Source organism: Artemia sp. Qi Xiang Cuo, chromosome 21 (assembly GCF_049724085.1).
Source record: "Artemia sp. Qi Xiang Cuo chromosome 21, ASM4972408v1, whole genome shotgun sequence".
Classification (NCBI taxonomy): Eukaryota; Metazoa; Arthropoda; class Branchiopoda; order Anostraca; family Artemiidae; genus Artemia; species Artemia sp. Qi Xiang Cuo.
In genome coordinates this window covers 4208654-4236169 of record NC_142814.1, presented here as the reverse complement: position 1 = coordinate 4236169, position 27516 = coordinate 4208654, and the positions used below count along the sequence as shown (strand labels likewise).

The 27516-nt window shown below is 35.4% G+C and overlaps 2 protein-coding genes across 2 annotated transcripts in view; both read right to left on the bottom strand.

Annotated features, from left to right (window-relative positions):
• The window catches only part of LOC148939167 (lachesin-like), a 336515-nt gene that overhangs the window by 107105 nt on the left and 201894 nt on the right, over nt 1-27516 (bottom strand). The window lies entirely within an intron of this gene.
• LOC148939171 (uncharacterized) lies at nt 5349-27203 on the bottom strand. Its single transcript, XM_089107163.1, has 2 exons — nt 27121-27203; nt 5349-5590 (listed from the first exon to the last, which is right to left on the bottom strand). The coding sequence occupies exons 1-2, from the start codon at nt 27124-27126 to the stop codon at nt 5426-5428; spliced, it is 171 nt and encodes a 56-aa protein (XP_088963289.1). The 5' UTR covers nt 27127-27203; the 3' UTR covers nt 5349-5425.

Below are 27516 nucleotides of genomic sequence, written 5' to 3'. Positions count from 1 at the left end.
GGGATCTATAAAATTGTTTATTAATAAATTATTTCCACTAAAAATTAATTGGTTTAGCAGCATTTAGTGTAGCTCCATTTTCTGTCAGAAGGATGAGGATTTTTGGTTTGCCACCCTCACTTGCTGGTGGCAGGTGTGTTGTATTATTCGTGATAATTTACCACTGGTTTCTTTCCATAATTCGAGCTATAAATTTGTTTTCGCTGCAAACTTTTACCATTGAAAATAATCGTAATCATAGTCACCATTCCTCAATCAGCTTAAAATGGTAATTTTCGGAACTGGTACATTATAACGACACTTCTAAAGAAGTCAAGTTTGGTTAATCCCAATGAAATAAAATAGGATGAATATATAATAGTTTATAAACAAATTTGGGTTATATATTTGCACATTAGGGGGGGGAGTGAAGCATACCTTGGCAGGGTGGGGGAGGGAGAGGGAGTTGAGTATAATGAGTAATGGAGACTGGATTGGTATTATTATTTTTCTTTTATATTAGTATTTTCTTTTATATTTTATTTGTTTTTAATTCAGTTATTTATTTATTTTTCTATATTTATTTTTCTATATATATATATATATATATATATATATATATATATATATATATATATATATATATATATATATATATATATATATATATATATATAGTTTCGCGCGATCGCAAACCTTCATAGGTTTTCTCCAGCGTGAAAGTGTTGTTTAATTTATTTATTTGTTTATGAATGTGGATTAATAAACTTATGAACTTATATTATACGTAACCTAACCTAGCCTAGGTACCTTTCCCCCCCTAAACCCCCAAAAAACAACAGTTTAAATATCGTTAACGCAATGAAAACCAAGTTTTGCATTTCATTTCTCTATAGCGGTCTCTTGCAAATAACCCGTTTGGTGGGTTTCATCTCTCGTTAGTATATAGCAGTGCCCATATAATGCACCAGTACCTAATTTTCTCTTACTTGGCAGTTTTTTTTAAGTATTTCAAATTCTCGGTTACTACGGACTGAACGTCGTTCTTTACTAGGTTGCAGCTACAGGTAATGTTGCCAACACGACAAAGCTATAGAAGTACAACTAATTGTTAGATGACTTCAATAACCATGATGAAGTTAAATCTCGGCATAAGGTATAGTCATTTATTTTCCACATTAACTTTCTTTGTCACTTGAGGAAACCATGTTTGCTCTTCTATCTTACAGATAAAAATGTGAAATCAGTCCAGAACTTGTTCTTGCCGCTTTCACTACTATTAAGAATGCAAAATAGATTTTTTTTTTTCAATATTTGCATATTTTTATTATGATAACACTTTTACTCATAGTACTTATATGGTAAAACAACTTTCGCTTCATCGAAGTTTCAATTTTTGCTACATGCACAAAATATAGGCAGATTAACGTGGATATTGTTTGGGTGAGGGAGGGAATTCATAATAAAAGGAGGGGGTATGAATTCAAAAATTCTCAAAATCTGGTGAATTTACAAAAGAAGTAAGAAATCTATATTAGGAGACACTGCCGTCGCTTCGAATATCCTACCGTGGCTTCGTTCATTTGAGGCCAAACGGAAATCAGGTCATCCCTAAGTGGGGGGGGGGGGGGGAAAGGTCATAAAGAAGGTTTAAAAGAAGTTTAAGGGTTTCATGGGAGGGAGTAAAGAGTGAAGCATTGGATACAGCCTATTGAGATGGAGGGGGAGTGTGTGTAGCTATTTAGGCATCAGGCGGCTTTGTGCTGAAATTAGTTGTTAGCAGAAATAGTGGTAATAGGAAATTAAAGATAAACCCAAACTATTGGGGTGGTAAAGGAGGCACTAGGCTCTTAAATTCCAAACGGGCTGTGCTGATCTCCGTCTCAAGGCCCTTCATCCAGGAAGTGCAATGGGGGAATGGGAGCCAGCCATCCTATGCTTTCGCATACCCTTTCTACTTACCTTGACCAGACTTCCCAAGATACCCATTTATAGCTTGGTCGACTTTGGCTGAGCTTACAGAGTCGTGCCAATGACCCCTGTCTCACACCAAATAACTGGCCACACTAGGAATCGAACTTTTGCCCTTCAGTCAAAGGATTCCAAATCCAGCGCGCCATCAACTTAGCTAGGACGACTCTATGTCGTCCCATAGGGGAGCAGGGGCGTAATTTGCTATAGTGTAGAGGATTCAAATCCCCCCCCCCCGTAGAACCTAGTTCCCGCCCCTCTCCCAGCTGAAATTTATTGTCTTTAAACATTTTGTCAAAACTAAGATAGGCCCACATAATTCAAGATTCCACAGAAACAGATCAGTTTTCTTTAGTAACCTTTGCCTTTATGGTAATATATGACTCATTTTTTATTTGGTCAGTTTCACTTGACTTGGAAAATCAACTCCAACTCGGATCCAACTTTGCCCCCCCCCCCTCAGGATTTTGGCAAAATTATGCCCCTGTTAGGGAGGACACATGGGTATGAAGCTCTGTTCTGCTAAAACTAGAAATATTTTAAGCGGGTATGGTATTTTTTTTTCTATGACCACACTGCCTTTTCTGTGACGAAATAAATAAAAGTTCCAAACAGGGGCAAGTCCTTTTATTAGAGAGTAAAACAAAACATAAAACAAAGGCTCTGAATATTTCGATGACACAACCGGTCATCATCAGCAGTAGAGTTATCAACTCTACTACTTATCAAATTACAACTCTACAACTTATCAAAATTAAAACAAACTGTATTTATACTAAACAAAATAATTACTTCAGGGTCAAAGCAAGTTACTGGTCCATTGACTTAAAAAGCTCACTAACTGTTCTTGAATTTTGTAATACTAAACTTTTAAGTTTAATTACGTTTAGTTAAGAACAGTTAGTAAACTTTTAAGCCAATGGACCGGTAACTTGCTTTGAATCTGAAGTGATTATTTTGTTTAGTATAAATATAGTTTGTTTTAATTTTGATACTGGAGTAACTCTACTGATGATGATGACCGACTGTGTCATCGAAATATTTAGAGCCTTTGTTTTATATTTTTGTTTCACTGTCTAATAAAAGGACCTGTCCCTGTTTGGAACTCTTATTTATTTAAGCGGGTACATTTCTATAACAACTTCAAACAAGTTATACGATTATTTTCTCAATTGTTCATTGTACTTAAATTGGAAGAATAATAAATACACTGTTTTATAAGGCAAAATAAGTGGGTGCGGTCCTTTCGTGCACTCCTTGTTTTACACATTTTAGGGAAAATTTTGAAGCTATTTTGAAGGGTGGAAGCTAAAAAAATTCAAATTTAGTTTTAAAAAATTGTCTAAAGAAAAAATCCTTTTTTTGGTTTGAATCTAAAGAATATTTGTACTTGTAACTTCAAAATTCCTTTTTAAAACTTGTTGTTGTTTTCTATCGATTTTTTTTGCCGAATCCGTGAAGCAAAACAAATTATCCTTTTCCCCCATTTTTTTTTATATATTCGTGACCATTACAAAAATCGGTACTCTGCATTAAATGGACTTGCATTAAATGGACCTTTCTAAAAAGTCAAGTTTGGTTAATGCTAATGAAATCAAATAAAATAGGATGAATATATAATAGTTTAGAAACAAATTTGGGCTATATATTTGAACACTAGTGGGGTGGGGGTGGGGGGTCGTTAAAGCATAGCATATATTAAATACTTCCTAACCAAACCTAGGTACCTTCCCCCCCCCCAAACCCTAAGAAAACAACAGTTTAAATATCGTATACGCAATAAAAACCACGCTATCATTGTATTACTCTATAGCGGTTAGCCCGTCAAAAATGGGTTTTTCGCGACTGGTTTCCTTGTAAAGGCCCATGTATTGCAAGAATACCAAAAAATCATAACCTTCTCTCCCTTCTCGCAAAATTTTGACGTTTTCTTCATGCGATACGTGTACGCAAAGACCATGTGTGGGTTATTTTAGGTTTCAGACAGGATTTCAATCGTGTATTAACATGTTTACAATTTCACTTTGGGAAAATAACCCTCATTTTGGTGTGAATCATAAAAACAAATTATTTTTTCAGAATTAGGGGGGTTTTGACCTATAAACAATAATTTGAGTTCAAGAAGCAAATTTCATAAGGCCCGAACTGACCTAATTCCTTGACCACTAAAACAATTCATACTATCGTTAAAGTATACAGAGAAAAGCTTATGCGTCTGTTTGTTTGTGAATGTGTTGGATTACTTTCCTTCCTCCTTCCTTCCTCCTCATAACTTCCTATTACCCGCTCTCCCTCCTGAAATTAACTCGGGGTTGTCTCAAATCAAGACATTAAAACCTCTTTCTCTAAACGGCCCGATTGTCCCCCCTTTTTTTTATTAAAGATTATTCGACGATATTTAGCCTAATATTCATTTAAAAGGGTGTTTATGAGAATAGGTAAAAAAATCCACATTTCTTGTTATATCCAATATACAAATGGCCAATCTACAACCTGTTGAAAGACAAAGAAAGGAAAAATAAAAATATCTCCCCTCTCCTGGATCCTTCTTAGGTCTATGATAATTTTTAACATTTTTGTTTTGGTGGTTTCAGACTATGAACTTTTTTAGACAGTACAACATTTTCGTCGGTGTTGCCACGTTGAACCATAAAAATAAACAAGTAAAATTAATCAATTAAATCTGTAAAAGCTTTTCGTCCGTAACAGCTTAAACAGAAACAATCTGCTGATGCTCAAGCATACCCAAGCTGTTTTTAGCTTTTTGGTGTCACATGTTTTAGCTCATTTTCGCCAATTTTTACCTGCTTTTTTTTTTAATCTGGTGCTCACTATAGCCAAAAACTGCATATGTAGAGGGGTGAATCTCCAGTATTTTCATTGGGGGGGGGGGGGGGGGGGTAAGAAAGATCCCTATCCGGGTAGTCAAGGGGCATGGAATATATAATAATTTTTTTCTCCACATTAATGGGGGGGGAGAACTGCCTTCCCCCCAGATCGACGCCCCCGCATATGGAGGTCTTTATCCTTAAGAATTTAGCTACCAATTTTTTTTTTCAATTTTATAAGATGTGTATGTTCATGTAAGCTTCCACTTAAGCAATTCAAACAATTAGAATTTGACTGTCCCTGATACTTACAATGTATTTTGAAGTTTCGATATTTTATACTAGAACGTAAAATTATTTTGAGACATATAGAGAAAACGGTATTTATGCAGGGTTGCCACCCGGTGAAAAAAATCCTTAGATTTTAGTGATTTTCTTTAATAATCTAGTGATTAATGTACTGGTTTAATGTTTTTTTTTGTTTAGACAATATAAAAATCACTAGAAATAGTGAAATATCACTAGGGGTGGCAACCCTGTATTTAAGATCATAGTATACTATCTCATACGTAAAAATTAATTTAGTTTTTATTTAATAAATACGAATATTACAAAGAAAGGAAACTCCGAAAAACAGGGTAAAAAAATTATGCAGTAATTTTAAGAAATTTTTTCATCATTTCTTCTGAGAGCATCTGCACCTCCTTTGAATCGTCCATATAGTCCTTAGGTGGCTCTGTAGGTCTTCGCGGGCTTGACATTTTTGGTCTTGGGATTCGGAGACGTTGAACTTCAGAATAATTTTGAACTGCCTAGAAGACGCCATAAACTTAAAAATATATCCACAACAAGGTCCTAAGAGCCTTAGAGGCATTAATTACAAACAAAAACCTCCCAAAAGCACAATTTTGTACTTCTAAGTATGACAAATAAACTATATCTATATGCGTAAGCCAATAAACTAATACAGAAAACAAAAGATATGATACATTTGATGAAAAAGTCCTACATAAGCCCTATCTGAATTGATGTGTTAATAATCGTAAGGATTTTTCACCCTGGGAAGCTTATTCATAAGTTGTGGAGAGCAGATTTTACCTTGTCTCAATTTATGTATAAGATAATTAGAGGAGACCTCTCCATCATTTCCTTTATTAATCTCCGTATTAGTAGATTAAGGTGAGTCGAAAAGCAGGGGCGTCGTTTGGAGGGAGGGGCAGTTGCCCTCCAATAATATGGAGAAAAAATTTATCATATAGCCCCTTGACTATCTGGATATGGACCCCTCTCCCCCCATAAAAATTCTGGAGATTCGCCCCTATCGAAAGGACTACGCCTTTCTTTTTTTTCTGAGCCAATCACCATTCCGAATCTTTAACCGCGTATTGCTCTAATACTAATATGAATAAGAAAAATAGATACAGCTTCTTACTTATGATTTTTTATATATGCAGTAATTTTTATATATGCAAATATGCAGTAAAAACCGAGAAGCATGGTCAATTAAAAGAATGCAGGTCATTACCAGATTCAGGAACGTGCAAAAGAATAAGGGACGTGCAGAACGAGGGGGCAAAGATTCATGGGAAATGGTGAAATATTAGATGTTATAGGCAAAATCCTAAAAACGTCTAGTATTTCAAGTAGGGGTACAAACCTAAGGACCCCCTCTCTTAGCATCTGTTTGAGTCGACTCCAAGGATCATCATAGCTCGTTTCCCTAAATTTTCTTATTAGCGTGGATTTATTTGGAATAAATTCAAACAATTTCTGATTGTTAAAATTTTCCCCACTTCGCCATAAAATAAGTTTCATTGTCCAAATTTGAGCTAAAGGCGGATCCAGGATTTTTTTTCGGGGGGGGTTACTAATTTTTGACTTTTTCGGGGGGGGGGGGGTTTACTAATTTTTGACTCAGTTCTCGACTAATTTTACTGATTTTTACCTAGGTTTTACTAATTTTCGACTTATTTTCGACTCGGTCAAAAATTTCGGGGGGGGGGGGGGTTCAAACAAGGTACCCCCCTCTGGATACGGCCTTGGCTAAAAATAATGATAAATAGGAAAGATCCATAGAAGAAAGAGAGCTGGTTAGTGACTATACTTCGCAAAGTGTTATTTGAGACTTTTTGGAAAACCAAAAATTTATACCCTATGCCCTCAAGAAAAACATTTTCTATGGATCGGCTCAATAAGATTTAACCTATTTTATTCCCACCTAAGATGCTAAGAAATTACTCTTTAATTTCATATATGGGTTTTGCGCCCTATTTTTGCCAACGAAAATAGTTGGCCCTACTTTTAATATAAAATTCGGTATGCCTGGTCTTGAGTACCTAAGCGATTCTTTCTTTCCCAAACTACTTGCTAGTAACAGAAAAGAAAATTAAATATATTTTACAGTTAGTGCTCTCTCCTCTAAAAGCGTTTGTAACATACAGTTTATTGAAATACCGCTTGCGTGGTTCAAGGTGAACATTAGAAGCACCAAAGACAAAGAGAGATTACTGTCCTGTTAAAAAGCGTACTTTAATTCTATTGGTTCATTTCTGTGACGTATTTTTATAAGCCAGCAACATTGTCCTTTATTTCCCTCCGGAAAAGGAGAGACACATAGCCCCGGCTCTTCAAGACTTGATTTATTTTACAACCTCCCACTCAGAAAGGTAGTTGTTTCTGAACAGTAGTTATTTGAATCGAAGAATCTCTCAACTAATGCTATTGTCCTAATTGGTTGTTTTGTACGAAGTTTTAAGACAGTGAAAAGAACGACAGGTTTTGAGCTGCAATGGTTTTTACCAGTAAACTCTCTGTTTATCTCTGGTACAAATGTCTCTAAATACATGACTTTAAAGTTATCAGCTACAGGTTTAAAACATAAAATTAAATAAAAAAACAAGTTTTTTAAACTGAAAGCAAGGAACGACGATAAAACTTAAAACGAACAGAAATTATTCCGTATATCAAAGGGGCTGTCCCCTCCTCAACGCCTCGCCTTTACGCTAAAGTTTTTTATTGTTTAAAAAATAAAGTTGTGAGAAAGTCAAACTTTAGTGTAAAGAGCGATGCATTGAGGAGGGGTCAGCCCCTTTCATATACGGAATAACTTAAAAAAAAATTGCTAATAAATGAAAATATTGTTAAAAGTTGGCACTAAAATTCTGTGGGAGACAGGGGGACATTAATCATGATTTTGCCCCGGGCGCAAGAGAGGCCAGAACCGCCATTGTTGCAAAAAAGAGGCAACCTTTTTTCTTCATACCCGGTTAAAAAAATCTGATGATGAAGTTCTAAATGAACAAAAAAAAGTGTTTTATTACACTTTAGCTTTGTTTAGCGTGAAATTGTTGGCGAAAAACAGCAAGTGGAATGTAATGACAAAACCTATTTTAAAAAATTTCCAGCTTTATCAGTTCTGGTCTAAAATAAATTATGAGTTTTTATATTTGGCAATTAAAAACTGGACAGAATGACGTCGTACCTCAAACTTGTGACCGACTTCGGTTTGCTAACGTAACATCATTTGGCTTCCCTACCACACAGAATTGTGACTTGCAATTGGCTTTGCTTAAATTTATTTTAAGATTCTAGTGACAAAAAAACGAATATTCAGACTATCACGTTCTTGAACCTTCGACTCTTTAACTAATTTAAGTTTATAATTTATATGTAATGGCGAATCCAGGGAGGCCTGGGGGGACTCCGGCCCCAAGATTTTTCTTGCACCTTTATTCCTTTTTATGTTTTTTACTCTTTTTTAAAAATAGATTTGGCAACTAGGTCAAATATTGGTCCCCTTGTCACATTGCCCCCTCCCAAAATTTCGCTTATTGACACCCTTGTCACATCCCACCCCCCTAAGATTTTGCTCTAGATCTGCACCTGTCCCTGTTTACATTTCGGAGCTTTGGTTGACAAGCCATGTATTCAATCATTTCTTTTGAATCAGCAAAAATTTTCAGAATACTGTCAGATAAAAAGAATTATGACCACTTTTGTGCAATATTAGCATGAACAAAGTTAGTATTTAAGTCCATCATCATATTGTGAATTTCATCAACCCAGCAGGAGTAGTGCATCCAAATTACTAGGCTATGGTAACGGGAATGTCAGTAAGCTTTTAATTAATTTAAATTATCTCACATCTGGATGATTTCAAAATAGCTGCCACAACGGTCCATGATTTGGGCTGATAAAAACAAAGCAAAAAACAACTATGCTTAACTGATCATGTGTCATCTCACATGAGTTAGCTTGACTTTTATTTTCATTTTGCAAACCAACTGCTGCACTTAAACATGTAATAATAACCAATGGTGGATCCAGGGGGGACAAGAGGGGCGCCATCCCTAACATAGTCTAAAGTAGTGTAATTTGCCTAATTGACGTAAGTTTGCGTTAATTAAACTTACTCCTAACACAAGTTTATCGGATCAACCTATTTTGCCCCCCCCCCCAAAAAAAAAATAATCCTGGATCCGCCCCTAATAGCAACCCTTGAACGTAGCTAGAAATGGGGTTATGTCCATTCATGTACATAATATATTAAGTTTTTTTTTGTACGAAAATTTGTTAATGAGATACATCATTTCGAGGAGCTGGAAACTTTTTTGTCCAAGAACACATCACGTGGAGATCTTCAATCTATATGACTGGATGAGTAGATCGGGGCGTCAAAAGCGCCACATTTTACACCAGATTTTGAACTAGATTGATTTCTAGATTAACGCACATTTTGAGTGTTTTATAGCGCTCCCACTCCTCCCACAGTTTCCACTTAGTTTATTTCTCCATTTTTAACGTTTTTCTTACGCTGCTATGACAACTCTACTCACAAAAACACACAAAATACTAAAATAAATAAAATGTGAAAATAAATACTATATAATACTCTAAACCATATATTCTACCTTTATTTTGGAAAACAGGTAGAATATTCTGAGATTCATTCTTTTCTATTCATTCTTTTTCTATTTTATTATACCCTTAATATTTTTCATAAACGCTGCTATGATAACTCTACTCTCAAAAACACACAAAATACTAAAATAAATAAAATGTGAAAATAAATACTATATAATACTCTAAACCATATATTCTACCTTTATTTTGGAAAACAGGTAGAATATTCTGAGATTCATTCTTTTCTATTCATTCTTTTTCTATTTTATTATACCCTTAATATTTTTCATAAACGCTGCTATGATAACTCTACTCTCAAAAACACACAAAATACTAAAATAAATAAAATGTGAAAATAAATACTATATAATACTCTAAACCATATATTCTACCTTTATTTTGGAAAACAGGTAGAATATTCTGAGATTCATTCTTTTCTATTCATTCTTTTTCTATTTTATTATACCCTTAATATTTTTCATAAACCGTCTATTGACTAGCAGAACTAGCAGGCTACTGCAGCATCTAAGGAACGGCTGAGATTGCATGTTACCCATCGTTAACATATAAAATTATTTATGGAAGTGGTTGTTCTATAAGCTTTAGGGGGGGGGGGATAATCGATTGCATATTGAAGGTTACAGTGCCCTTTTTAAGAGTCAAAAGTGATTGGTTGACAACCATCCCCTCACACCCTTTTCCCCTCTAATAAATCCGATCAAAATTTTGAAATGGTAATTTTGTTCAAAATAACCATGCTTCCAGTTTTGACAACCCCTCAAAGACACCAGGGCAAGGGCTGTAAGTTATGCAAGTTGTTCATTGTTAACAAATAGGGTTTTTATGGAAGGGCTGGGTGCATAGACATCGGAAGGGGGCACATTCAATTGCTAGTCGAAGTTTATGGTGCAATTTTTAAGAGTCAAAAGTGATTTGAGGGCAACCACCCTTCACGCCCTTTTTTCCTCAAACGCATCCGATCAAAATATTGAGATAGTCATTTTGTTCAAAACAGTCCTAGGGTCAAATAACTATGCTTCCGGTTTTGATACCCCCTCCCAGCCCCCATGGATAGGTCTATAAGTCATGCAAATTGCTCATTGTTAACATATAAGGTTTTATGGAGGGACTGGTGCATAAAATTCGGAGGGGATTCAATTGCAAATTGAAGATTATAGTGCCCTTTTTAAGATTCAAAAGTAATCGAAGGGCAACAACCCCCCCCCCCACCCTTTTCCCCAAGATAAATTCAATTATAATTTTTTAGATAGTCATTTTGTTCAAAACAGTCCAAACGCCAAAAAAATATGTCTCCAGGGTTGACAAAATTCCTCACAACCGGTGAGACAACAGCTGTAAGTTTGCAAGTTGTTCATTAGTAATATTTAAGGTTTTTTATTTAAGAAGAAGATTATTTTGATCCTGGATCTCCAAAAAAGCTTAAAGTATTAAGGCAAAACTTCAAGAAAATTTTCAGAAGGATACCAAACATAATTGAAACACACTTTGTCCTTGCTGGTTGTGAGAAGGGAATATCAGCAATATCTAAGGAACGGCTGAGAGTAAACTGTCAAGGCATGTTGAGGGAATGTTGAAGAGGGATCCCAGGGAATCCACCCCCCCCCCCACCTTGTTCTTTTATATACCCTCCCTCCTCAACAATAGTCGAAATATTTTAATTGCCTTTTTGTACAAACTAGTCAAAAGGTCTTATGGTTATGCCTCCAGAAATCCAGAGATATGCTTCCACCCCCAAGAGCAATAATTGTAAATTGTCCAATTTTTCAGCATTGAGATAAAATTTCAGGGATGGAGGGGGATGTTGAGCTAAAAAGACACTATCTGCATCCAAGTTATCAAAAATTAGTACCAGCAATGTCTTATGAATGGGTTACTATATTAACTTGAAACTTTCAGGGACCACTATTGCTACTACTACTACAACTGCGGCTGCGACAGTGACTACTTCTAACTGCAACAACTTGCGAATGTGACTGCGACTGCTAGCAACTGGTCCTACGTTTACATACGACTCTTTTCAAAGAATTTTAGGGGATGTTAAACAAAACGAAAACATACTATTTGCACACTGAGTGTCAAAAGGGCGCGACAGTAATATCTCAGGAACAGCTGAGAACATTAAGTTGAAATCTTCAGGGCATGTTGAACAGTGCTTGAACCTTCAGAGAATGCTAAGGGGGATGTTGAAGTGAATCAGAAGGCACTTTGTTCATCCAGGTTATCAAAAGGGTATATCGGCAATATCTTAGGAACAGCAACGGGTAAGTATGTTCAATCGAAAGGTACTATATACATCTCGGTTGCCAGAAGGGAGTATCTGAAATATTCCCGGAACGGCTAATTGTATTTAGTTAAACTTTGAGGGAATGTTGAGGGAGGTGTTGAAGAAAATCTAAAGTCAGAAAATTTGAACTATTAAATCAGAATCGGATATCTCAATCCTTGCGGCAGAGACATGAAAAACTGGAAAAAACTGGAGTCGGGGAAAATTTCGGGGTGGTGTTAAGACCCGTAGCCCCCCCCTGGATGTGGCCTTACTATAGTGTCCACAATTATCAAACTTTTATATAATTAAATTATTTGAAGCAGTTAGGCTAATAAGAAAAACAAAATCACATTCAGGGGCGCCAATTGAGGAAAATAGAGGAAGGGGGTGGGGGGGGGCAAAGCAACTGTTCCCCATTCGATTTTGAAAGTATTTTTCTTTCGTATCCTTGCAAGGAAAAAATGCCCCCCTTCTTTTTTTTGGAACCGGCACTCCTGATAATAATCACATAAACAAGAATAGGGAATTAGGTGCTAGAACTTCTGATAAACGAAATAAAATTCTATTTACCGTTTCATTTGTGAAAGTTTTATCAAAGCGTATCATCATTGGTGCATAATACTGTAATTCTTATTAAAATTGCAGGAAAGGGTGTGTCTGAATTATTTTGGTGAAAGCAAAAACACTATTTAGCAAATTATTTCCCCTAGATTTGATAGGAATTTAAGTAATTAATGGGATTTTTTCATGATTTCGAATAAAACTTAGTGATGTAACCAGGAGGGGATTGTTCATCTAAAATCTGCTTTGCCATCATTAGACATTATTTTGTAAAAAAAAAAAAAAAAAAAATAGGCGAAGCTCAAGGCCGTATCCAGGGGGGTACAGAATTCGAACCAACCCCGAAGTTTGGTTTGACTCGTAAGATTTAACAAAAATACATATACACCAATGTTTGCAACATTTTTAAAGGTTTTTGTACCCCGTTCCAAAAAATGCCCCTATCCGAACACTTTTCTTGGATAAGCCCTTGGCGAAGCTTGTATTTTTTTTTTTTTAGTCTGCTATGATTTTAGCATATATTTTACAGCTAAAAATACCTTTTCCATAATCGTCTCTGTAGTCGGTCCCTGTTAGAACTAATCACAAAAAGACTAATCACAAAAGACTTCAAAGAAAAATAAAGAGTCATATTAAGCTTAATATCATCATAAATAAATTCCTATAATGGTTGAAACTCAAAACGACCAGAAATTTATCATTAACGAATAAATGAACCAAAAAAGAACAGAAATTAAATAAACGATTATAGAAAATATAGGGTTCAGGTTCATTTATTTTCCAATCATATATACATAACATACAGTAGGTACTTATATAAATAAATAGCAGGTAGCAGCACCTGCTATTGCTGCCCTGTAGTACCTGCAGGATAGCATAAGTAAATAAATCTTAGGATGAGTTAAAACCAAATTGAATGTAGGCCTTATATCAACTTAAAACAAACAAAATTACTACAAACAGGAGTTGGGCTACTGCCCTTTTCTAATAGCCCGAACAATATGACGGTCCTGCATAAATACATATATAAATACATAAATAGACATATATATTATATATATATATATATATATATATATATATATATATATATATATATATATATATATATATCCTCGTTTTTGCAAAACTTCATATATAGCCAGTGTGGTCTTAGAATGTCTTCCTTTACAGAATTCCAATAATTATGGAAGAAAAATATAAGTAATAAAAAAATTGCAGTTTTATTCATTTTAAAAATTTGGTAAATCAAGGAAACTTAGTTTTTTCCAGCGAAGAAAAATCAGGCGATAAACACAGATACCGTTTGGGAAGAGACATAATTAATTAAGCCATAATTAATTAAGACATAAACAATTAATTAAGAAAATAATTAAGCCGGGAAACGGACTTGTAGCAGCTTGGGAGAAACCCAAAACATTGCGTTTTTACAGTTTGTTCCGACACTGGGCAAATTTTTCTACAGCCCGGTGTAGGGATGACAGCAGACGGTGCAGACGATTTGAGAAACTCTACAATGCCGTATAACCCGAAAAATCAACCACTAAGCGGTGTAGAATAGCTGCATTTATGTTTAAAATTGTGCCACAGCTCGGCAACAGCATATTTCCGTTCGACTGACCCATTTATTTTATTCTACGACTGCTGGTCTGATACGATCATTCTTGGTAAAAAAGAAAAGGAAAAAGACAACAAATTAACACATTTACATAACCATTACCCAACCATTTTTGTAGATATGAGAACCATACATAACCATTTTTGTACATATGAGTTTGAATATTCAGTACAACATTTTTCAGACACTCTGTTTTTTATGGTGCAATTTTCACCAAGATCAAACTTCCTATTCGAGGGTGTTTTCCTTATACTCCAGAAGCTACGAAACAACTTTTGTAAGATGATTTCAAAATTAAAAAAATCTTTCTGATATGGAATTAGGATGAAAATCAAATTAATTTTGATCATTTTGTTGCTATAAACTGATCAAAGATGGTTAGGACATGTTCTGCAGATGAAGGATGACAGATTGCCCAAAATTGTCCTTTTCGGCCAACCGTGTAGGGCTAAACAGAAACATGGTCATCCGTGGTTGGGGTGAGAGGATGTCTTAAAAAGATTTAAGGGAAATGGGAACTTCCTGGGAGGATGTAAAGAGGCTTTGAATATATTAGGATGGAGGAGGAGCGTGCTTGACTGTGTTAGCCACAGGTGGTTTGGTGCTTCGATGAGATTTTAGTAGTAGTAGTAGTATGGCTATAAAATCCTGTTTTTTTAGTTTCGGCTTCTATAGACGCTCTTTTCTCATTGTTCATTACGGTAAGCGGTGTGTGCATGACCCCAAGTAAGACAACCACAATGCTATTTTGATCTCATTATGAGATGCATAATCACTTCAAGAAAACACAATCAAGCAGGCTTTTTCTTTCTGCATTATTTTTTTTTTATTTCTCTTTGTTTATTTCCCCCCTTATCGGTTGGAGTAATGTAACTTCAGCAGGGAGCGATTGCCCATTTTAATCTTTACCTGATTTGTCAGCAGGGAAAAGTAACATTTTGTATTGAGAAGTAAAATAGAATTTTGGTCAGGAGTTATATTTTAAGCTGGGAAAAAAGGTTATATTTTAAGCTGGGCCCATTAAATATCTGAGGATTTGGGCTCAGATTCGAGCAAATTGTCTTCCAATTTATGGTAAGGTTGTAAGGAAAATGAGGGAAGGTCCGGAGGCCGGGTGTAGTTGCTTGAGATGTGAGGAAAATGATTATGGGTTGGGCCATTTTCTCCTCTGGTGTAAGCAACTCTCTCATTTACGGGGATCAATTATACAGGATGGGGAAGATAGGCAGCTTTGTGAGTTAATGAGGTCTAGGACTCCCCGCTATATTTGTGGCAGTAGGAAATTTTGTATTGATGGGAAGGATGTCAAATGGAGTGCAATTTCTCTTTAGTATTCGTCTTTTTTTTATATGGTTTTAAAAGGCTTTTATATACAGATTATTATTATTATTATTATTATTGTTCATCTAAGTTTATATTAAAAAAAAAATTAAAAAAAACAGACACTAATTGAAACAATGATGGAAATTTTCATTGTCAACTTATGGGTTTGAAATCCGGATGCTTATGAATGTCAAAAGCCTTTTCCGCCCAGGAAGCGACATAAAAGAAGGCAGGATATTTTTTAATTTTTTTATTATTATTATTATTTTTAATCATCTCTACACAATCGAACAATTTTTTTTTTCTGCTACCATAGCTCATGACACAGTGGCGTCAATTAAAGAAAATAAGGGGGCAAGTATTTTTTCAAAATTTAGAAGCGGGCAATTTTAATATTTTTTCAATGGAAATACAGGAAAAGGGTATTTTCATTAAAAATACCAAAAATATATTTTAAAAATCTGGGCGAGGAGGAAAAAAATCTAAGGGGAGGCCCCTACCCCCTTCACCAATTTGACGCCCCTTTAGTGGTATATTTCAACATCATTTTAACCTTGATGCACTCCTTCCACAGGGGTATCTACTGGGTGGAAAGGGGTGACATGGGGGTTAATTACCCTCTCCCTTAAATTTTGAAAAACAAATTTTTTGGTATTTTAATAAAAAATAAATTAAAGAAAAAGAAAATACCCCCTCTTCTAGATTAAAATAAACACATCTTTTTGTATCTTCATTTGAAAAATCGAAAGAAACCTCCCCGACAAAACCAAGTTTTCGTGAATTGCTGATTTTGTCTTTCCATCTTGTTTTCTCAACAAGCTATTAAGTCCGACCATAAATTACTGTAGATTAATCTGTTCATTTTAAGTTTTAATGTTACTCCTTACTTTCAGTTGAAAAAAGTTTTTTTTTTATTTATCAAACAGTTCGTGGTAACTAACTGTAAGTAAGGGGCGACCCGGCTCAATAGTAACCAAACTCTAAAAACCGGAATTTTGATAACCATAGATACATCAATAGAATTAGATTTTTATGCTGATTTCAAATAAGTTTCATTAAGTTTAGTTTTACCCATCAACAGCTACGCGCCTCAGAAAATTTGCCTTATTTCGAAAAAAGGGGGAAACACAAGAGCGGATCCAGGATTTTTGTTCGGAGGGGGGGGGGTTACCCGATTTTTTCCCGTCCTTACAGGTATTTTCGTCTTTACAAGTATTTTTTAGACTAATTTTCGACTCGGTCAAAAATTTGGGGGGGAGGGGGGTTCAAACCGGGTACCCCCCCCCCTGGATACGGTCTTGGGGAAACACCCCCAAAAAGTCATAACACTTTAATGAAAATCACACCATCGGATTCAGTGTATCAGAAAACCCTTCTGCGGAAGTTTCAAGCTCCTATCTGCAAAAATGTGGAATTTTCTATTTTTTGTCAGAAGATAGACCACGGATAGCCTACGTGTTTATTCGTTTTTTTTGTTTTTTTTATTTACTTCCCCAGGGGTGATCGTATCAATCCAGTAGTCCTAGAATATCGTGAGAGGACTCATTTGAACGAAAATTAAAAGGTCTTGTACCCTTTTTAAGTGACCAAAAAACAGGAGGGCAACTTGGCCCCCTCCTACGCTCATTTTTTTCCAAAGTCACCCAATCAAAATTTTAAGATAGCTATTTTGTTCAGCATAGTCGAAAATCTAATAAATATGTCTTTGAGGATGACTTAATCCCCCACAGTTCCCGGGGGGAAGGGCTGGAAATTGTGAACTTGGCCCATTGTTTACGTATAGTATTGGTTAGTGGGAAGTATAAAGACGTTTCAGGAGGGATTTTTTTTCTGATGGGGGGGGGGTGTTGAAGTAGGGGTTTACGGGGGAAGATCCTTCCATGGAGGATGTTTCCTTGGGGAAAGGGACATTTCTATGAAGGGGCGCCGGATTTCCCAGCATTATTTAAAAAACCAACAGAAATTAAATAACATAACCTAGTTTTTTCAACTGAAAGTGAGGAGCAACGTCAAAACTTAAAACAAACAGAAATTATTACGTATATGAGGGGGTTCACCCCCTAGTCAATACCTCACCCTTTTCGCTAAAGTTTTTTTTAGTAGTTTCAAAAAAGCTATCTATTCTAATTAACCGGCCTTTGTGATTCAGGGGTTTGTGATTCGAGCAAAATTCGAACTTTAGCGTATCGACTAGGGGGCAAACTCCCTAATGTACGTAATAAAACATACGAATATAGAAGTTCGTTACGTAAGTAACGAGAAAGCCATTTAGCCAAAAAAGTAAAATTAGTATGCAAATTTTGTTGTAATTATTCATGTACGGTGAGCCAAAATCAAAGCTGCATTAATTCAAAAACGTTCAGAAATTAAATAAAAAAAACAAGTTTTTTTAACTGAAAGTAAGGAGCGACATTAAAACTTAAAACGAACAGAAATTATTCCGTATATGAAAGGGGCTGTCCCCTCCTCAATACCTCGCTCTTTACGCAAAAAGTTTAAATCTGTCACACAACTTTATTTTTTAAAATAATAAAAAACTTTAGCGTAAAGAGCGAGGTATTGAGGAGGGGACAGCCCATTTCATATACGGAATAATTTCTGTTCGTTTTAAGTTTTAATGTCGCCCCTTACTTTCAGTTAAAAAAACTTGTTTTTTTTTATATTTAATATTTAAAGAAGCGTATAGAAGCATTATCACGGTTTCATATCGCGATTCCGTAACACAGGCTGTTTAACATAAATATATAACTTGTTTGTGATTGGTCAGAAAGAAATAATTCATCAGCAAGAAACACGTTCACGAAATTCTTCCAAATTTCTTGTTAACATGATACGCTGTTAAGATGTTACTAAATTATGAATGCTGGTAATTTAGAACTGTGGAACGATCTCTCACCGCTAGCCATGTCGAAAAAGCTGTATATTTATAGCAAAACTTTAAAAGTGGAAACATTACCTGACAGTCTCAGTTCGGTAGCTTTGACGAAAATACGCAACAGCTCAATTATACGAACCAGAAATACCAAATATTATTTTTCAGACCAAATTTTCTTAATTGAAAAAGGGTACCCGGCTGACTAATGGTATTTCAAACCTTAGGCTGTATGAAAGGTGTGATTCGATTCCGCTTTCTAGGGCTATAATGAAAGAAAGGTTGAGATGGCTAGGGCACGCTCTGCGGATGAAGGATGACAGATTGCCGAAGGTTGTCTTTTTCGGCCAACCGTCTAGGGCTAAACGGAAAGCTGGTCATCCGCGGTTGAAGTGGGAAGAAGTCATAGAGAAAGATTTAAGGGAAATTGAAACTTCCTAGGAGGGTGTAAAGAGGGAGGCTTTGAATAGATCGAGATGAAGGAGGATCGTGCGTAGAGGTGTCTGCCTCAGGCCGCTTAGTGCTGTGGTGTAATCAAATGTAATTAGCATGTGAAAATTTGCATAACTTTACCCATGAAAAGGGTGGTCATTCTGAAGAAAATTACATCATCAAATTCAGCGAATCAAAGATTTCAAACCCCTATTTGTGAATATTCAAAATTTCGTATCCTTTCCGAGAAGAGAAGTCACGAATTTGTGTCCATCCGTTTGATCTGTATATTTTCTGTCTTTTTTTTCAGAAGTGACCATATTTAGCCAATGGCAGGGTTACTACCCCTAGTGATCTATCACTATTTCTTGTGTTTTTTTATGCTGCCTAAAAAAAGAAAACTAAATCAGCTCATAAATCACTCGATTAATGAAGAAAATCCCTAAATATACCCAAAATTCACTAGAGTCTCTTCTAGAATCTCTATCACTAGAAAAATCAGTAGAACCCCTAGTGATTTATCCCTATTTCTATTGATTTTTATAATTTCTAAACACAAAAATCACTAAATCAGGTCATAAATCACTAGATTATTGAAGACAATCCCTAAATCAACCCAAAAACTACTAGAAATTTGTGATTATTTTTCCTTGGTGGCAACCCTGGCCTGTGATTCTAGGACGTGGAGAGGGGGCTTATTTGAACGGAAACTGAATTTTCTCTATAATAAAGGAAACCATGTCGCAGCATAGTGGCGTCTTCTGTCATTTTGTGGTATTAAGCAACAACTTTGGCCCAATTAGGGCCCCAATGTTGCTGATTGAAAATTCCGAGATTGCAAATCGGTTTAAAAAATATCAAAAATTTATCTACTCAATTTATCTTCTCAATTTCAGAAGCCCTACTGTCGCTTGTTGCGTATTCGTTCCTAAAGATAACACGCAACCCAAAAATAAATACATTGTAGATATAGACAATCAAACTGTAACTATGAAGCCACTCTTGCTAATAGTAACCGAAACTCTAAAAAAGGAATTTTTCTTAACAATGCATATGCTACGCTATTTTTTGGTACTTACGTGTTATCCCGACCACATTCAGGATGTTAGGTCTGTTTAAAACCGTTTTTTTTGTGCACTCTTAGATAATCAGCTTAGCCTGAGCAAGACAAACTACTATGCAACCTTTAATTAAATGTTTATTAATTAAATTTAATTAAATATTGATTAAATATTTATTTAATTAAATAGATTTATTAATTATTTAATTAATCAATTATTGATTAAATATTTAATTAATCAAATTAAATATTTAATTAATTAAAAAATATATTCATTAAATATTTAATATATAGGATTGGCTAGGTTAGGTACTTAATACAATGTGTTCTGTGAGGCCTGCTTTCCATAATTTTCTGTTGTAGTTTCCCTAATTGTGTTACTAAAGTATTATATTTCCATCGTATTTAGGTATTTTGTATTATGATTAACCTACTGATTTTTAGTTAATTACATTAATATAAATATATTAATTATATGTAATATATGTAAACGAATATATGTAAGTTTAAAGCTAACTATAAAATGTATTCCTTTGCAGAGGGTTCAAACTACTTTCGACAAATATTCGAAATTAGTATTTCATGATTCCAGCAGTAACTGTAATTTAGTAACAAGCAAACCACTGTCTATAGTAAAAAAAAAAATTAAAAACAGGGCTTTTAAACACCATCTTAATGACGTGAATTTACAAAAATGCGGGAGATGGGGGGCAAAATTTATTTTTCAAAATACAGAACTGGTGGGCAATTTTTTTTTTTTAATTTTTCAGTGAAGATACTAAAAAAGGGTGTTCTTCAATCAAAATACCGAATAAAAGTATTTTTTCAAAATCTATGATGGGGGGAAGTGGGGAGGAAAAACCTAAAATAGACCTCCAAGATGTTTAAATTCCTATGTCATATAGGTCCAATTGGTGGCTGGGTACTGCACAGGGGCGTCAACTCATGAAAATGTAGAGGGAGATAAAATATATTTTTTTTTTCAAAATCTAGAGTGTATAGTAAATGTTTATTTTTTTTTAATAAAAACTAAAAATAAACTTTTTTCTCAAAATCTAGAGGCGCGATTGCCCTCTCCCTAAGTTGACATCCCTGCTCTATTTAGTAACGAATATTTTTCAAGTAACATTATTTGGAAATGCTTGTTTTCATTCAGTTTCATTAGATTAGCAATGTATAATTACAGGAATTAATTTCCAAGATTTCTATAAAAGAGCCAGAGATCCTCAAAAATGATATCAATTTGAAATAAAAATATCACGATTGATATTGCCATTGTTAGAAACCCATGACTGAAGGTTTGCAGTTCCTGCTTTGAACACCAAGGAAAATTACATTTTTGAATGGGCAGTTCTGACGTGTCTTCTTTTTTCCGTAGGAGTGATCGTATCAGTGCAAGTAAAAAATCGGGAGAGGGGTCATTTGAACGTGAATGAAAAACTTCAAGTGTACTTTTGAAACAGATGGCATTGCAGTAAAATTCTGGGTACTTGTCCTTTATTGGAAACACCCAGGAATTACGCTTAGATTCCTCAGAAAACTGATTTCATGGCTACAAAAACAAGTGATGGATGATAAAACGCATTAAACTTTATCATTGCATCAGACAATGTATCATTTTGATCAAAAGCTCCCGTCATTAGATTGACTCAAGCATGATTGACAGTCTAGGAGCCTGTTTGACGCTCAAGTCAAGCGTTGACGGGGATTGATAGGAAGTTTGAATGACTCAATCATTTTGATCAAAAGTAATGTGTTAGATTAGCTTTAGTCATGATTGAAGGGCTGATTAAAAGCTCGATTGGAGATTGATTGAAGCACACGTCAATGGATTGACAAAAACTTTTGATCAAAATGATTGACCGTCTAGGGCCTCCCTTAAGATTAGCCCAGCTTCACTTTTTGAGTGTGTTTTCGATAATCGACAAGTATCAAATTCTGTTTTCTGACGCATAACATTTTGAACCAAATAGGGCCAAAACGCCAAAGAATACAACTTCTAAATTGACAAATTGATTTATAATAGTCTGAATTCCTTAGCCGGAAAAGTGCATTCCCTCCAAACTAAGGGAAATCGTGTTTTAGCATCGGTATTGTTTGTTTCTCCTTCTGCTTTGTTTTTTTCTTCTTTTTTTTGGAAGCGGTCGTATCCATCCAGGGATTAGACATTATCACAAGGGAATTCGCTGGAACAAAATTAAAGTTTATTCTTTTAAGTCGTTAAAACGATCGCACCGCAACAAAGCGACATTTTCAGTCACAAAAACTAAATGTCCCCGAAAATGCAAGTGAGTGACAATTCTGTAATACTCCATCGCCTGAAAACGATTCAAATGCTTGTATGGAATCCACTCCTCCCCATGAGAAAAACCTCAAGTTTTTTTCACGGTGTTTCCCACACTTAGTTCTTTTAAGTGCGCTTTAGGCACTATTCCTCAATTCAGCCTTCTTAAGTCTCTTTTCCTATTCCTTCCCCCCTCTGAAGGGTACTGAAATTCTAAGTTATACTAACTTAGTGCGTTCATTTAGTGTTACTTGGGTTTCACTTGCTTTAGTCTCATAACACATAAGTGCTTAGGAAAATATAACAGGGTAAATGTCCGTAAGGAGATCTCTGAGAAATAATCGTTCCATTCGATCCGCGTTTCAACGCTCAATCTAAATACATTTAAATATCTATCTAAACAAATGAGAGTTTCACTTATTCAAAGTAAATCCTTTGTAGGCGCCTAAGGTGAACAACTCGCTTTACGGACATATTTTCTTTAATATGAAAAAACAAAACAAAAAACAGTGATTAAGGTAGGAGACGACACTTTCAGATATTTTTCAGGAATCCATATTCAGTCTTATTCCTAGTTCTATTAATCTTTACCTGACTCACAATCCTTGACAGACAGAAGAAAGGTTTGTCTTAATTGCTATTTGTTTTAGTGACGAGCAGATACCGTAGGTAAGGGGACTAAATTTTTTTTTTCTCCTTCTTCTATTCTTATATGTTGACCACTTTGAAAAACTTCCAACCGATGTCTACCCCCACGTGTATGTGCTTTGTAAAGGACTTACCTCAGAGCCATAAAGAACAAATTAATTTTTTTGCATGAACTAAAGTACACGGATGAAATTTCGTAAAGCGAATTCAGGAACGCAAACTTAAAATGTAAGTGGCGTTTTTGCGATCGGTTTTCTGATATTATACATTGACCCCAACCCAAAATTAAGCAAGCAATATTTTCCCCATAGTCAACACCTATGTATCAACTAGGTCTTCTATACAATCTTCTAAACCGTAGAAATAGGGAAGAAGCAGAAGCATGGCATTGAAAACAGCTTCCCTGCGCATATTTTAGACCCTGAATTGAATCCTGAAAGTTTCATTTTTTTAACTCAATTACTTTTCGAGATAGCAAGTACAGAGACAGGTACTTGTGTATTGTAGCGACCACACTCAAGAAGTGATCTTAGGTTAATCATCATGAAATATGCCTAAATATGATGAAAATATAATACCTTAGCAACAAAATTATGGAAACCAAACAGAGAATTATGGAAAGAAGGCGCTCATAAAGCATTATATTAAATACATAACCAAACATATTAAGTATTTAATTAAAATATACCTGCATAGTAGTTTATCTCACTCCGACTTAGCTATTTATCTCCAAGTACACACAGAATTGGGTTATAGCGCGGTCACTATAATACACGACTACCCAAGCGTCGTTGTTTAGGCCTAGTTTTTTTTAGCTCGTCTCCCCGTGGGTATATATATATATATATATATATATATATATATATATATATATATATATATATATATATATATATATATATATATATATATATATATATATATATATATATATATATAACGATTGAACTTGAAGTTCAAATTGATCTAGAATTTTACCATAAGTTTATCCAAGTTCACCAAATCCTTTAGTGGGGAGGGGATAGGGGTGAATTCTTCAAAAGACCTTTCTAAGGTATAATTTAGATTCTAGACCCATTGCTGAAAGTTCCATTTCCTCGTCTAGAATTTTATCGTTACTTGCACTTTAGGTTTATTTCTCCCACAAAGATTATCATTAAACCCTTTGGAGGAGAAAGGGGTGGTGGTGACTATTTCAAAAGACGTTTAAAAGACATAATTTACGGTCAAGATCAATTTCTGATAGTTTCATACCGCCTAATCAACTACTTTCCAAGACACTCGAATACTAATCACCAATTGGCATTTCATGTCTGTCATATTTGAAGTGACGTTTTTCCTTGTTTAGGCGTAAACTCTGATGACATTCCATGCATGGGCGCCTATAAGGGGGGCCAGGGGGGCTCCCGCCCCCTCCCCCCTGGATGAATGTTGCTGCCTTATTTTTATATTTTTGTTCTGAGATTTCTATTATATAGCATTAAAAGTGCCAATTAGACGAGGTTCAACCCCCCCCCCTGGAATTCAGCTTATGGGCGCCTATGATTCCATGGAGATGAAAACAGAGTTATTGTGGTTTTTCTTTGCTTTAAGCTACAGGTAAAGATTAACAAGTAGACCTCTTCAGAAGGAGACATGCTAGAACAAAAAGAGACATTATTTTTAGATTGCCAATTTTATGCTCATATTTATAGTTTGGTTAAAATTTTTACAATCCATCCCAATTCCCCATCTAACGCTCCTGCATAGGCATAGGCTACATAAAGAAACTGACCAAAAAATTAAGGAATTTTTACTTTATAATATGCAGCAAGTATGCGACCTGGCTTATAGTGACCAAAACTTAAAAAACAGAATTTTGATACCAATAGATTTACCAAAAATCGGATTTTTATGCTGGTTTCAAATATATAAGATTCATTAGTTTATGCTTAACTATCAAAGGTTACGAGCCTGAAAAAATTTGCCTTATTTCTGATAAAAGGGGAAACATCCCCTAAAAGACATAAATGAAAATAACACCATTAGATTTACCGTATCAGAGAACCCTACAGTAGAGGTTTCAAGCCCCTATCTGCAAATTTGTGCAATTTTTTTTTTTTTTTTTTTTTTTGGTAGAAGAAAGATCACTGATGCGTATTTTTTTGCTGTTTTTTTGTGTTTTTCTCAGGGGTGATCTTATCGACCCAGCGGTCCTAGAATATCGGAATTTTACACTGGGGGAATTAGCCAGAATTCCAAAAACGTCTTGCTTTCTGTTCAACGAGTCAACTTTAGGTGGGCAGGTGTTAAGGGTAATTGTCCGGGGTAAATTTTCACCAGGATTGAGTTGTCTAGAGAATTTATCCGTGGGAGGAGAGATTTATCCGTTGAGGTGTAGCCAGATTTCCTGGCCCTTTTAAAAAAAAATCAGAAATTAAATTTTAAAAAACAAGCTTTTTCAACTGAAAGTAAGGAGCAATATTAAAACTTAACACGAACAGAAATTATTACTTATATAGGGGGGTTACTCTTCCTCAACACCTCGCTCTTTACGATAAAGTTTGAATTCTGTCCCAATTCTTTAAGAACAATTCCTGAAACACTAAGTTCGTTTAATCAAAACAATAAGAAGCTTTTTTTAAAAGTGCTAAAACTCTTTAGCGTAAAGAGCGAGCTGTTGAGGAAGAGCAACCCCCCTCATATACGTAACAATTTCAGTTCGTTTTAAGTTCTAATGTTGTTCCTTACTTTCAGTTGAAAACACCATTTTTTAATTTAATTTGGTAAAAAGGCTTTTGTGAAATCGTTGGATTTCGATGCTATGGTTGATATTTTTGGAAAAATGAGACCTAGTCAATACCGATTGTTGCAATAAAACTGTAAATAACTTTACAACACAAGTTCTTTCTATATTCATTAAACGCTTTCAAATTTCTTGTTACTATTATTGGTCGATTTTGGAAAAGGCCTGTGCCTTTTCACTGTGAAGAAATATTGCCGTTAAACTGCGAAGAAATATACTCTGGGCCGGTCAATTTGGGGGGTCCACCAGGGCTGTATCCAGTATTGTTTTCGGGGGGTGTTTTACACAAGATTTTTTTTCGGGGGAGGGGGGTTACACAAAATAACTAAAACCACCTAATTTTTTTTATATTTTTTCATAAGAAATTCATAAAAAATTGAGACACCATTTTTGTTACATTTTACGGATCAGACAAACATTTCAAACCCCCTAACCTCCTGGATATGGCTTTGGGGCCCACAGAGGCTGCTTAGACCCCCCCCCCCGTAGTTAAGATGAAGTGATGCCGTTGCATAAGGGGCTGGGTATTAATTGTCAAAAACGGGAACCAAACCATGAAAATAAGCACACAACTAGATATATAAAAATGTGTCTCTTTTTGTTCTAGCATGTCTCCTTCTGTAAAAGTCCAATTATTAATTTTTACCGCATAATAGCTTAGGGCTATGTGAGACCATCAGAGGGGGGGGGGCTGGGGATGAATTGTCAAAAACGCAAGCCGATCTATAAATACGATAATAAAATTAACAATTTAAAAATGTCTCTCTTTTTGCTTTAGCATCTCTCCTCCTCAAACAGTCCAATTCTTAACCATTACCAAGCTACTTGCTTAGAACAGTGGCATCGTTCTGGGGGAGGAGGCAAAGGGCGGATCTAGAGCAAAATCTTGGAAGGACCCAATATGACATGGGCACCAATGAGCAAAATCTTGTGGGGGGGGGGGCAATGTGACAAAGGTTTTTTTGTAAGAAAAAGAGTGAAAAAAGAAAAAAAACAGGGGAAGGGAGCGCCAGAAAAATATTGTGGGGCCCCTGGATCCGCCAGTGATGGGGGCAGTTGCCCTCCAAATAATTTAGAGAAAAAATATTATTTAGCCCATGCCCTTTGACCCTCCGGATGGAGACCCCTCTTGCCCCCCCCCAATACAAATGCTGAACCTACGCCCTTGGCTTAGAATAAATCTGTTCAACAAATGTTGGTACTTGTCAATTAGCCGGAACCCACGCGAGAAGTCAAGTTTGGTTGATGCTAATGAAATAAAACAAAATTTGATGAAAATATAACAGTTTAGAAACAAATTTGGGCTATATATTTGCACATTAGGGGGGTGGGGAGTAAAGCATAGCATATATTAAATGCGTAACCTAACCTAACCTAGGCACCTTTTTTCCCCTAAAACCCAAAATCAAAAGTTTAAATATTGTAAACGCAATGACAAACCACGGTTCGCAATCCAATTCTCTATTGAAAAAAACCGCTTGACTAGTTTCTTAGGCATATTCCGTATACAATATATCGCATGGGTTCCAGCTAGTTGACAAGTACCCAAATGTTTCCTTGATGCACCTACCTCCATGGTTTTTCAGATTATTAATTCCAGTTAGTTTTATACGTTTTGAACTTCTATCATTGACTAATGTCAATGAATTGTGGTTTGGTTAAAAATCAACACGCAAATGTGCCTTCAGGTAACGCAGAATTGCTGCCTTTTTTCTATATTCAACTTGGCAGTGAAAAGGTGATAGAAATCACAGTGTTTTAATTTGTTTTATTGATACAGTTATAATAGGTATACTATTTGATCTTAAGCCTCAGAGGCTGCCCTTGGTGCTTCAGGATCAAGGCCGTATCCAGGGGGAAAGGGGTTAGGGGATTTGACCCACCCCCCTGAAATGTTTGTCGGACACGTAAAAACGTAAACAAAATGAATATAAACAAATTTTGGTGCGTTTAAAGCTTTTTGCCC